We start from the raw sequence: 14,709 nt of genomic DNA on the forward strand, positions 1-14,709 counted from the left end.
TTTGGAAGCAAGTCACTAAGCACAGTTCACACTCACCTCGTAGTGGCAATAGTATCTATATTAGTTATCTGAAATTCCTCTCTTCAGGAGTCATTCTCTTTAAAACCTACTCAATCAGTTTCCTTCCACCATTTTATTAAAAGTGTTCTTATCAAGGTCACCAAGTTACTCCAAATTGCTAAATCCAATGGTAATTCTTCACCTTCTTCTTACCAATCAGCAGTATTTGTCATAATTGATCACTCTCTCATTCTTTATATACTTTATGCACACTCCTGTTTTTTGTTTTGCTTTGTTTTTTCCTAGTTCCCTGGTGGCTCCTTCCCAATCTCCTTTCTTGGTTCCTCTTTTCTCCTAATATCTTAATATCAGAGTACCCAAAAGTTCAATTCTTCATCCTCTTTTCTTCTCCATCTTTATTCATTCCCTCAGTGATAGTATCCAGTTGCATGATTATAAATATTTACATTCTCCCCAATTTTTATTCCCCGGCCAAACTGTCAGGCCTCTGAGACCAAGCCAAGCCATCACATCCCCTGTGACTTGCACATATATGCCCAGATGGCCTGAAGTAACTGAAGAATCACAAAAGAAGTGCAAATGCCCTGCCTCGCCTTAACCGATGACATTCCACCACACAAGAAGTGAAAATGGCCGGTCCTTGCCTTAAGCGATGATATTATCTTGTGAAATTCCTTTTCCTGGCTCATCCTGGCTCAGAAAGTTCGCGGACTGAGCACCTTATGACCCCCACTCCTGCCCACTAGAGAACAACCCCCCTTTGACTGTAATTTTCCTTTACCTACCCAAATCCTATAAAAGGGCCCCACCCTTATCTCCCTTCGCTGACTCTCTTTTCGGACTCAGCCCGCCTGCACCCAGGTGAAATAAACAGCCATGTTGCTCACACAAAGCCTGTTTGGTGGTCTCTTCACATGTACGCGCATGACACAAACCTTACTTCCAATCTCCAAATTCATATACACAACTGCTTACTCAACATTTCAACCTACATGTCTAATAAACACTATAAATTTAATATGTCCAAAATCAAATTCCCAATGTTCTCTCACTGCAGATTCAGCTCTGCCTAAAATTTTTCCTATCTTAGTTCATGGTATATACAGCCTTCTTGTTGCTCAAGTCAAAAAATCCTGGAGTTAGTTTCCTTCAACTCTTCACTTTTTCTCTTTCTTTATATCCAATCATCAGGAAAGCATGTTGGCTCTACACTTAAAAAATCTTATCATTGTCCATAGCTACCACCCAGTCTCACTGGATTTCTGCCATAATCCCCCAACTGATCCCCTTGTTTCCATCCTACAGTTTATTCTCACTACCATGGTCAATGTGAACCTTTCAAAATATAAGTGAGATCATGTCATTAACCAAAATCCTACAATAGCTCCCCATTTCACACAAAATAAAAACAAAAGGCTTTACAACGGCCTGCCATGAATGCTTGATACCTCTCTAAACTAATCAATTGCTTCTCTTCCCCTTGCTCACTCCACTCCAGCTACCCTAGCCTCCTGATTTTTCCCTCCACTTGCCAAGAACTCCTACCTTCAGGCCTTTGCTCTGGCTCTAATCTCTACCTGAAATGCCTCCTGCAATAACAACTTACCCTCAACGTGCTGCTATAAAAATAAAACCAACCTAGAACACCTACCAGAATCCTGATTTCCTTAACCCAAGTGCTTTTTCTTCTCTCCATAGCATTCACTACCTTTAACCATACTACAAAATTAACATAATTATTTTGTTTATTATTTATTAACTGCTTTTCTCTGGTAGAATGTAAGCAAGCATCTCTATTGTTGTTATTGTTCAGTGATTTATCCTAAGGGCATGGAAATCAGTGCCTAATAGAGAGTACATATTTTAAAAATTGTAAAGGTAATAAATTATCTTAATAGAACATCTTATTCTAATTTTTTTTTTTACTTCTCTTAATCAAAAAACTCCATTTCTATACTAGTATTAATCAGTGATTGACTGCTTAGACCTCTTAATAATAACAGGTAATATGCATTGAGTATTTGCTATATACCAAGCACACGAAGTACTTTACATGCTTCACAACATTCCTGTGAAATACATGCTACCATTGTCCCCATTTTACATAGAAAGCAAAGTAATTTGCCCAAGGGCACAGCTATTATGAGGAGGGCCAGAATTGGAACCCAGGCCGTATGTATTAGAACATACAGTCTTAACCAATACTCTATTGCACTTTTCACAGATCTTTTGAGGCAGCCCTAGGAAAATAGCCATTTTCACTGAATAAATAATGAATAGTCACATAAAGTTTGAAAGAGTAAGGCATTCATGTTCTAGTGGTGCTAAAACTGAAAGGTAATTTTGAATTGGCTCAACATGGAGAAACAAATAAACCATGAGGAAAAAGGATAGAGCATATGCATAGAAAAAGAAAAGATGAGACTGTGTAACCCCAAAACAGAGTAAACACTGTGTAACCCCAAAACAAACACTGTGTAACCCCAAAACAAGAAGGGCAGACAGAGAGACATTCGTTTATGGGAACTTTCAAGTCCTAAGAGAATTATCTGATATCCTGAAACAGGAATCTGTAAGTTGTGTGGGCTTATCACAATTCTATTACTGGAGTGGATTTCTGCTATCTAACATAAAAACATCTCTAACTAAAACAATATCCAAGTTACTATGGACCTCCTGTAAAAATCTCAATTTTTGTTAGGATGAAATAATTAAATCAGTATGGAAGGCAGTACAATACAGTAGAAGTGAATAGGTTTTGGGGAAAAAACCTAGATTTACACGTATCATTTCTACCAGGTTTGCTAGCTGTATGACCTCAGGCAATCTCCCTGGACTTTAATTAGGCAGTCTATAAAGTGGGAATCACAACACATGCCCAGCCTGCTTCAAATGTTACTGTACTAACTGAAATCGAATTTGTGAGTGGGCTTTGAAGAATATAAACTGCTCCACAAATGTTACCTATTATGATGATGATTCCAGATGTGAACTCACTTTAGTTACTCATAAAGAAGGATATGTCTTCTCTTTCCAAAGGTAGGTAGTATAATTATTCAAAGTGTGTCTAGTTGGTAATTAAAAAAATCACTTTATGTGTTGTGTCTATACATGTACACACCACCACAATAGCCAAAACAAAAGCGTATGAATGTTTCTTCACTCATATGCAAAGATATTGAAAGTATAGTTCCCTAAAAACACCCAAAGACTAAGGAAATAACATTTAGCATTCAATGAAATGGTGCCAAGATTTACATGGTTCTTCCTGGATAACCTCATATTGGTTCTTTCTATTATTACCTGACCTGTACAGTGTTTCCTGAAACCCAAGCTGAGAAGTTAGGACTTTCTCTTAAAATGTCACAGTAAACCAATGGCACAGCCAGAATTGAACTCAAGATTCTTCTGAGGTCAAAGCTATTTCTATCAGACCATGTTCTTGCTATGCTACTTGTTATAACATTGTTAAGAGACTGCTAAATTGAATGACATAAAAACAGTTACATGAAGAGTTATAATGAAGAGATAGTTCACAAAATAATAAACTTCCCGTCCAGAGAAAGAAAACACTATAATCTAACAAAAGCAGGAGGACTTCCTAATTTTCACTCCAACTTTCCTTTTCTGTAACCTTCTTGATTACAAAAGAAGTTAGCTATTTTTCAGATACATAAAAGCAAATGCCTAATATTTCTGTACCAGGCAATAGAAAGGAAGCTCTGTAAAATGAGGGGATTATCCTAAATCAAGTCTAAGGTAATTTTCAATTGAAAGAAAAGTTTGCTATAAGTAGAATTCAATCACTTCCAATATCCCATCTTATAATATTTTTTTTCCTTAATTCAGAGAAAGAGAAAATAACTCCAAAATTAGAAGTAAATGCCCACCTGGCTTCCAGCTGTCTTTACCTATATGTCAGTATCATTAACCTTTTACTGCACTTCACCATAATCCTTGATAGTGTACATTTTAAATGTCAATTTTTTCCTAGAGTAACTGACTTCCAAACTGCACCACCTCTATAGGTAAAACATATGGCAAACAGCCTTTCCCTTTCCTTGTAAAAAAATTCTTCTAAACTCTTCTCATTTTAGGCACTATAACACCCAGTGAAACACAGATTGAGGTTACTATGCAATCTTGAGTTTCTAAGAGAGAGAACTTCACATCTTTCTAAATTTTAGAACTACACACCAATAGACCAAATCTCGTTTGCCAAGGTACTACATTCAATATATGTAAAATATCCCTCCTCTGTTTATGAGATCCAATAAACCTCCACAGAAATGTGACTATTGCCTTTTCTGCACATTTCCTTGATCCCAAATATCTAGTCCTTTTGCAAACAAATTACAAGCTGATAAAGAGTAATTTACTTTTCATACACATGAGATATCTTAAAAATAAAGACTTAGTCTGACACTAACCAAGAACTATGATTGCAATATCCTTGGCATCGATAACTGATGCAAGCAAAATGTGATTTCATATTCTACATTGTACATGAACTGCCATTCACTTGATTGGAACCTGATGCTCAATATATTCTACAAACAAAAATATTTGTATATAATCAATGGCAGGTAACAGAAATGTATCCTAACAACTTCAGAAAGGAAAACCAGTTAAGCTAGTGAAAACAATAAAAGAGAAAAACAACTTTTTTAGAAAAAATGAATAAACTTTTCAAAGGTGACCAAAGAAAAGAACAAGAGATTTCATTTTGCACTTTCACCATTAGGAGCCTATCAGGAAGGGCATGTAGAAAGTTATAACGAATTCAGACATAAGGCCCAGAGCTTAGGACATCAGTTCACACATTGACTTGGATGACTTCATTAGGAGCAGGTTTACCTCAGTAAGCCCAATATTCTTCCTTTTAATGACATTCTGCAGAGAGTTGCTTAGAGTCCTTGTCAGCAACAGGTTTGTTGATTTACGAATCATGTCATCAATTTCAGTTGAGCTGAAAGAGAAGCATTAAGAGTCAGTCATAGCAGGTAGCACAATTATTTCGGCAAACAAACAGGGTGCCAGTGGTACTTGTGGTAATAATAATAAAATAATAATAGCAGCAGCAAATATTTATTGTAAGTCAGAAAAAGTACTATAATAAACTCTCCTAGCTTTTGTTGGCTGAAAAAAATATAGTTTGTCTTCATTTTTGAAAATTGTTTTTCTGTCTATAGAATTCTGGCTTTTTTTATTTTTTTTATTTCTTTGAGTATTTTAAGGATGTCACTCCATTTCCTCTGGCTTGCATAGTTTCAGAAAATAAGTCTATTATAATTCTTATCATTATACTATCATGTAATTTTTATTTTTGGGAATGCCTTCTAAACATTCTTTACCTTTCATTTTCACCAGTTTGAATATGATGTCTTTAAATATTTTTGTTTGTTTCTTGTTGTTGCTATTATTTATCTGAATTGGAGTTCTCAAAATCTTGAATTTCTTGTTTGATGCCTTTCATTATTTTTTTGAATACTCTCAGCCACTTTCTTTTAAAGTATTTATTATTCCCAGTTCTCTCAGTCTTCTACTTTAATCTACCATTTGAAATTGCCCTACAGATCTTGGTTCTATTTCTTTCACCTTTTTTTATAGATTCTATATTGTAATGCTAGCTCACAGTATACTGTTAACAATACATTAAGACTTTAGTTGTTTTTGTCTTTCTCACATGTGTGGTAGTTACACCCTTCCTATTCTGCCACAGGTGCAGTAGTCTGTCCCCTTAGAGGGACCAGTCCCATCATGGTTTTCAGAATACTTAGTTTCCTGGTGACTTCGCCTCTCTGATGAGTTCCAAAAAAGTTTTAATTTTGTAGCTTCTCCGTTTTTTTTCCCCCTGCATTGTTACATAGGAAGCAACAGTCTTTCCAGTCTTATATACTGTAGACATAAACAGAAGTATTTCATAGTAATTTGCTTTAAAAAATGCCGTGTGTGTGTACGCGTTAAAACATATAAGAAGTGTTATTACTATGTGGTAGAGTTTTGGGTCATTTGCATTGTTCCTCTTTGTGCTGTTCTTTATCTCCTGAATTCTTTACAAACATCTAATTTTACTAATATAATGTGAAACAGGATCTCTCATATATGTATGTGGGTGTGTATATATTCTATTTTTTTAAGATGAGTATGAATGCTAGAACAGTATTTTACCATAGAAATGCCATGTGTTTGCTATTTTAAAAAAATCTTTCTTTCAAAAAGAAAGTTTTGTGTATTCAAAATTCATGCAATTACAAATTTTGTCAATATGCATAATGCTTTTCGGCCTCTTCTGTCTAGTATAAAAGAGAAAATTAAGAGAATAATTATTCTTAAAGCTGCATTAAAATCTGAATGCAGCAGTTTCTCTTGTTTTGAGAGCTGCATGTAAAAGAAATAATTTTTATACAAATTTTCTCATGTTTCATGTTAGCCTCTACTACAAAACAGATATGACTGACAAAGCAATCTCTGTCACTCCAGGTTATAAGCTAACCATATTCCACGATATAAGATAAATGCCAACTGAAGAGTAAAAGGCGTCTAGCTTTTTCTAAAATCCCCAAGTTAAATATTTTATTTAAATTTTAAATGTGAAAAATATTAAAGGAAGTTTTCAGGCAAAAATTTAACATATTCAGGCAAGAAAAAGGCATCTGACATTATCCCATTACTAATATTATTCCTTTACCGTATTACCTTTCTTCCAAAAGAAGATAGAAAAAGTAATTTTGCAATCAACTTGTAATGATTTATCTATAATAATATACCTAACATAACCTACAGACAATTATCTAATATAAGGTCATTTATATTAAGGAAGTGGGGACTAGGCAGATGGGGGATGGAAACCCAGGGTAAAAAACACAAACATCCTCGTTTGTGTTTGGCTTGGCTTCTATGTTGCTCCAGCACTTCTTATTAATTGTTCAGTTTCTTAATTAGACTAGGTACTCCTTGAAGACAGGGACCACATTTTCATCATCTTAATTATTTCTATACTGAGGAGCAGCTGACAAATAATACATTAGCCAAAATGTATGGTGAATAAACCAATACACGAATAAAGAAACAAAGGAGCCTATACTCTAGGATGTACAGAAAACATACATATACGAGTAGAGCAATAATGTTTCCAAAGGATTTTATCTGATACTCCCCTTTCGGCTTTAACATTTCATTAAGTAGAATGTTAAAATTAGTATTTTTTGCCTATTTTTTTTTCTTCAGAGATGGGGGTCCTGCTATGTGGCCCAGGCTGGTCTTGAATTCCTGGATTCAAGCGATCCTCCTGCCTCAGCGTCCCAAAGTGCTGGGATTACAAAAAATGAGCCACTGCATCCAGTCTACCATTTTCTGGTAAATTATCTTTAATAGAAAGTGTTGAAATGCAAATCTATAAAGAGCAAGATAGATAATATAAATTTTCAAAATTATTCAAAAGTTACCAATCTTCCCTTTCATCATGACTATATAAATATAGCAGTGCTATGCATTGAAAAGCTAATTATTAAGATTTCCAAAATCAGAGCTGATGGGACTATCAAAAGTTTTTCAGAATATGTAAATATATGGAGTCACAATCTTAACATTGGTTACATTTCTACTATTTTATATTATACCTTAGATGAAGATCTTCTGAAAACTTCAGACAAGCGTAGATAAATTCTTTAATTTGGTTGTAAACTTTTGGCACAAATTCAGAGAAAGGAAACTTTTTTGGAAATGGTTGCTGTAAATGCAAAAAGTAATGAAATCAAGTCACAAACCAAGCAACATTGAAGATATTTATAAATTATTTAGCTTGCAAAGAGAACATTCTTCCACATTGTGAATTGTCTCCTTAACAACCTCAAATATAAGAAAATATCTCCCAAAGTTTTCTGATATTAAAAAGACATAAATTTTAATAAAACAATAATTCAAATGTCCATCATGGAAAGAGATAAACAAATTGTGTTACCTACTCAGCAATAAAAAGGAATGAACAATGATACATGCAACAATTTGGATGAATCTCAAAAGCATTATGTCATATCAAAGAAGTTAGTGTCAAGAAGTTATATACTATACAATTCCATTTACATGGCATTCTGAATAAAGGCAAAAGTAGATGTACAGAGCCCAGGTTTCTGATGTCCTGGGGCTGGGTTAAGGGAGGGGTATAACAAAGGGGCATCATTAAATAAATTTTTTTTTTTGTATAATAGGCCTATTTGGTATCAACATTGTGGTAATGGATACATAACTCAATACATTGTCAAAATCAGCAGAATTGTATACCACAAAGGGTAAATTTTATGTTGCCGGGAAAAATGTCTTTAAATTATAATAAAAACAAGTATTTCAAAGTGTAAACTAAATTAGAACATCTACAGTAATCCTCCAAACACTTCAGAGGTAACAGGACCCAAAGTCATCTGCTGATTCCCAAATCAGGAAATTCTGGTCTTCCCCAAAAAGAGTCCTTCATTGTCAGAAAGGTGATTAAAGTAAAAAAAGAAAAGAAAAAGAAAAAAGAATCCTTTGAAATTGTTTTAGAGTTCTAATCCATTGAGTTGAAGGTAAAGCTTTCAATGAAACTGATCCAATGAAAGCTTTTAAGAGGATGCCAAAACAACCAGAGAAGTTTAAAGTATTCCTTACCTTTTCCAGTTCTATATCTTGAAATGGGAATTGTCCTACCACCTTTTTGTACATCTCTTCACTTGTTACTGGTATAGGACTGTAGTTGTCAGAATCAAGTATGTTTCTACAAATGGAAGGACAGACAAAGGAAATGGAAGGATAGACAAAGCGGGGTGGGGGAGGGGAAGGGATGGGAGGGAAGATGGGTTAATCACAAATACTTTTCTGATGAACTCCAATCTTAATATATATAACATAACCCAAAATGAACATTTCCCAGTCCCTATTATATTCCTTCCACAATATAGCTGTTTGGTTTTGGATTTAAAGAAGACAAAAATAAAACTATCCTCTGAAGCAAATGGACCACAATTATAAATATATGTCTTAGGATTAGAGATTTACAAATAGGACAGAACGTATCAATGTAAGTAAGAAGTAAGCAACAAAAGAACGTGTGCTCTAGAAAAGGCAAAGAGATTTTTTTGTTTGGTTTAATATGATATATAAATGTACTTTATTATTATTAGAGACAGGGTCTCGCTCTGTCACCCAGGCTGGATTTGAGTGGCATGATCACAGCTCACTGTAACTTCAAACTCTGGGGCTCAAGCAGTCCTCCCACCACAGCCTCCCAAGTAGCTGAAACTACAGTTGCTCACCACCCACTGGGCTAATTTTTTAAGTTTTTGTAGAGATGAACTCTTGCTATGTTGTCCCAGGATGGTTGCAAACTCCTGGCCTCAAGGGATCTTCCCACCTTGGCTCCCAAAGTGCTGGGATTACAAGCATGACCCTCTGCATCTGGCCCATTGGTAAGGTTTTTAAAATCATATTCTATTCTAACTTTCAAAATTGGCAAATAGAGTAACTTCCATAATAAATTCAAACTATTTCATTTACTTTACCTACTGCTCTACATCAAGAATGACTTTTTTTAAATCTATAGGTTCTCTCTCCATAAATAAACTGGGCATTTTCTAATAGTAGGGACCATATTACCAAAATCAAAACAGAAGACTCACTGAAGGCGTCAGATCAAAGCATCTAAGACTATGGATATATCATGTTATTAATTTTCAAATATCCTATAGAGGTAACAGTCCCTTAAATACAATTATACCATTAGCTAAATCTAGGTTTTATAAATATTTATATTAATATACAGATAAATTGGACTAAGTGATGATAGAGATATGTTCATAAACCATGAAGAATAAGAGTAAAGGAACAATGTAAGATCTTAAAGCTGTAAGAGTTTAAAAACAGGACAAACCGATCAGGGAAAGGGGTCTTGCAAGAGGCAGTATAATCACTTAAAGTAAAGGAGAGTAAAGGTATAAAAAGAAAAAGAGTCAAATGAGTTGACCTGGGTTATATGCCAAGAGCACAGTCCGAGAAGACATCTGTGAGTGACAGATGTGACAGAATAACTTTCTTACTATTGTATGCATGTTGCAATAACTACTTAAATAACAGGCTTCAAATGCTGGGCTATTATATGCCCCTTTGCTGTGTGTAGAGAGGGAAGATGATGAGGAAGAACATGAGTGAGTCATCAAAACCAATTTTCCAAAAACCTAAATTATTCCTAAGTGCTCAAATGCTACTTAGTATAATTAAGTTGTAGACTAGGCATGAACCTCAAAGTGAAAAACAAATATCAGAAGAAGATGACACCAAGATGATCTGAATGACATAAACTAAGGAATCTGACATTTATCGAAGGAAACAAAAAGGAAAAATAGAGTTTGGTGACTTCCCACTACAGCAGACACTAATACACTGAGACTGGATGTCTTGGGAACATAATTTTGGATGTTCTAACAGTTTATTTGAATTCTGGATCATAACCTAGAGTAGCTACAAAATATAAGCAACATACACTTGTTGCCTACTACATCTGAAAACCTTTGTGCATAAATACATGTATGCACACTAATGCATATGAACACACACATATATGACTATAGATAATTTCTCACCTGAAAACACCTGCCCACTTCTTTAGCAGAGTTTCACTATATTGATCTCTGATTTCTAACAGCATGTCAAAAAGCTGATTTACAGGGAAACCATACACCTGAAACAAAATAAGAAAATCACTTCAGTTTCTAAGGAAGGAGGTTTTTTTTGGTTTTTGGTTTTGTTTTGTTTTTTGTTTTTGGCAAAATGAGAGGGATAAGATACTGATAAAAATTACATTCTTTGGACAGCAAATTAAATAAAACCATGATGGTAAAATCTTTCATTCACACCTAATATCTAGCATTTATATCTTAAGAATTAAATAATACCCAGTAAAATGTTTAAGCCAGTGAGAAAAAGATGAAAATTAAAATCTATATATAAAGGGCATAATATCGGCTAAGTCCTCCCTACAACCCCTCCTATAAGTCCTAATACCTATAGTAAGAGTTCACAGAAGGGAGAGAAAGTAAAAATGCTTCAAATCTCATCCACTTCTAATGCTCTTCTGTTAGATATAATATGTGGTTCAAATCAACCATCATTATTCAAGATGGTAGTTAAAGAAACAAGAAGACTAACTCAGGTGCCATATATGAATTAAGAACATTTTGAAAAACTAATATAGTCAGTGGTTCAATTAATTGATTCGATATGAGAGAAAAAAAGGAGGGGGAAACTACATATGAAAATATAATGCCTCAGGGTAAAGCTCAGGAAATGCTATGAAGAGATAAAAAGACCTAGTTCCTAGGAAAATAATAAACCCAACTTAAAACTAAAAGGGAAGTTATCCAAACTTACGTAGATTTTTTTTCTTGGTTCATTTTTATTGTTGCTGTTTTTCTTCTGTTTATTTGTTTGTTTGTTTTAAGATGGAGTTTCACTCTGTCACTCAGGCTGGAGTGCAATGGCACTATCTCAGCTAACCGCAACCTCTGCCTCCCAAGTTCAAGAAATTCTGCTACCTCAGCCTCCCAAGTAGCTGGGATTACAGGTGCTTACCACCACACCTGGCTAATTTTTGCATTTTTAATAAAGATAAGGATCCACCATGTTGGCCAGGCTGGTCTCAAACTCCTGATCTCAAGTGCTCAGCCCACCTCAGCCACCCAAAGTGCTGAGATTACAGGCATGAGCTACCATGCCCAGCCAGAATTTTTTTTTTTTTTTTTTTGAGACAGTGTCTCTATCACCCATGCAGGAGTGCAATGGCGAGATCATAGCTCACCACAGGCTTGAACTCCAAAGCTCAGGCAATCCTCTCACCTCTGCCTGGGACTACAGGAACGTGCTACCACTCCCTGCTGATTTTTTATGTTTTTATTTTTTGTATAGATGGAATCTCACTATATTTCTGAGGCTAGTCTTGAACTCCTGGACTCAAGCAATTCTCCTACCTCAGGCTTCCAAACAGTGAGGATTACAGGCAAAAGCCACCAGACCCAGTCAAGAAAAAGGTTTAGAGCTGATGAAATACTAATCTAGATGAGCATATGTAAACAGAAGTCACATACCTGAAGTGTGTCAGCAAAAAGCACAATGAGATTCTTCAAATCTAACACAAGGTTTGGATCAGAGCAGTAAGACTAAATAAAAGACAAAAGGAAAAACATGTCAATAGTAAAATGCAATTAAATTTTTATTTATTTAATTGTTTAATGCTTTATCTGGCAAATTCTTTACCTGGTAAATTCTTTCCCTAGAAATCATTCAACACTTTCCTGGTACAAGGTAACACCAGATTCAGCCAGGGAACAGCTGAATACAGCAAGTTCAAAAACCATGATTTATATTTTCAACACTTGGGAATTTGAAAATGCACTTCTAAATAACTCTTTGGTTAAAGAAGAAAACAAAATTAACACATTTTAAAATGAACAACAATAAAAAACTTTATATCAAAAAATATATTATGTGGCTAAAACCGTTTTCAAAATAAGTTTGTATCTATGTAAACATTACAAAACACAAAAGATGAAAATAAACAAACTAAGCACTGAATTCATGAAACTACAGGGAAAAGCCAATGAACCATAAATAAATGAGAGAATAAAATTAAATTAAAATCAGAAACTAATGAAATTAAAAATGATATGGAAGACTTGATTAAATGAAACAAAGACCAAGTTAAAAATAAAATAAATAAAATAAACAAATCTTAGACAAAACTGATTAAACAATACAGAGAAAATAACTCTAAACAATATAAGAAATAACACATTTAAAGCAGTTAATAGAGGGAAATGTATAGCACTAAATGCCCACAAGAGAAAGCAGGAAAGATCTAAAATTGACACTCTAACATGACAATTAAAAGAACTAGAGAAGCAAGAGCAAACACATTCAAAAGCTAGCAGAAGGCAAGAAATAACTAAGATCAGAGCAGAACTGAAGGAGATAGAGACACAAAAAACCCTTCAAAAAAATCAATGAATCCAGGAGCTGGTTTTTTGAAAAGATCAACAAAATTGATAGACTGCTAGCAAGACTAATAAAGAAGAAAAGAGACAAGAATCAAATAGACACAATAAAAAATGATAAAGGGGATATCACCACCGATCCCACAGAAATACAAACTACCATCAGAGAATACTATAAAGAGCTCTACACAAATAAACTACAAAATCTAGAAGAAATGGATAAATTCCTGGACACATACATCCTCCTAAGACTAAACCAGGAAGTAGCTGAATCCCTGAATAGACCAATCACAGGCTCTGAAATTGAGGCAATAATTAATAGCCTAGCAACCAACAAAAGTCCAGGACCAGAAAGATTAACAGCCGAATTCTGCCAGAGGTACAAGGAGGAGCTGGTACCATTCCTTCTGAAACTATTCCATTCAATAGAAAAAGAGGGAATCCTCCCTAACTCATTTTATGAGGCCAGCATCATCCTGATAACAAAGCTTGGCAGAGACACAACAACAAAAAAAAGAGAACTTTAAACCAATATCCCCGATGAACATTGATGCAAAAATCCTCAATAAAATACTGTCAAACCGAATCCAGCAGCACATCAAAAAGCTCATCCACCACAATCAAGTCGGCTTCATACCTGGGATGGCAAGTCTGGTACAACATAAGCAAATCAATAAATGTAATCCAGCATATAAACAGAACCAAAGACAACAACCACATGATTATCTCAATAGATGCAGAAAAGGCCTTTGACAAAATTCAACAGCCCTTCATGCTAAAAACTCTCAATAAATTCAGTATTGATGGGATCTCAAAACAATAAGAGCTATTTATGACAGACCCACAGCCAATATCATACTGAATGGGCAAAAACTGGAAGCATTCCCTTTGAAAACTGGCACAAGACAGGGATGCCCTCTCTCACACTCCTGTTAAACATAGTGTTGGAAGTTCTGGTCAGGGCAATCATGCAGGAGAAAGAAATAAAGGGTATTCAATTAGGGAAAGAAGAAGCCAAATTGTCCCTGTTTGCAGATGACATGATTGTATATTTAGAAAACTCCATTGTCTCAGCCGAAAATCTCCTTAAGCTGATAAGCAACTTCAGCAAAGTCTCAGGATACAAAACCAATGCGCAAAAATCACAAGCATTCTTATACCCCAATAACAGACAAACAGGAAGCCAAATCATGACTGAACTCCCATTCACAATTGCTTCAAAGAGAATAAAATACCTAGGAATCCAACTTACAAGGGATGTGAAGGACCTCTTCAAGGAGAACTACAAACCACTGCTCAATGAAATAAAAGAGGACACAAACAAATGGAAGACCATTCCATGCTCATGGATAGGAAAAATCATGAAAATGCCCATACTGCCCAAGATAATTTATAGATTCAATGCCATCCCCATCAAGCTACCAATGACTTTCTTCACAGAATTGGAAAAAACTACTTTAAAGTTCATATGGAACCAAAAGAGAGCCCACATTGCCAAGACAATCCTAAGCCAAAAGAACAAAGCTGGAGGCATCACGCTACCCGACTTCAAACTATACTACAAGGCTACAGTAACCAAAACAGCATGGTACTGGTACCAAAACAGAGATATAGACCAATGGAACAGAACAGACCCCTCAGAAGAAATACCACACATCTACAGCCATCT

General features: G+C 35.0%; 1 protein-coding gene across 1 annotated transcript in view; it reads right to left on the reverse strand.

Annotated features, from left to right (window-relative positions):
- The window catches only part of EXOC6B (exocyst complex component 6B), a 694,448-nt gene that overhangs the window by 345,788 nt on the left and 333,951 nt on the right, over positions 1-14,709 (reverse strand). Inside the window, exons 14-18 of the mRNA XM_030920515.1 lie at positions 12,135-12,206; positions 10,635-10,732; positions 8,668-8,773; positions 7,644-7,753; positions 4,879-4,990 (exon numbers count right to left, since the gene is read on the reverse strand). Coding sequence (XP_030776375.1) covers positions 4,879-4,990; positions 7,644-7,753; positions 8,668-8,773; positions 10,635-10,732; positions 12,135-12,206 — 498 coding nt within the window. The remainder of the gene's footprint in view (positions 1-4,878; positions 4,991-7,643; positions 7,754-8,667; positions 8,774-10,634; positions 10,733-12,134; positions 12,207-14,709) is intronic.

The sequence above is a fragment of the Rhinopithecus roxellana genome, chromosome 17 (assembly GCF_007565055.1).
Source record: "Rhinopithecus roxellana isolate Shanxi Qingling chromosome 17, ASM756505v1, whole genome shotgun sequence".
NCBI classification, from domain to species: Eukaryota; Metazoa; Chordata; class Mammalia; order Primates; family Cercopithecidae; genus Rhinopithecus; species Rhinopithecus roxellana.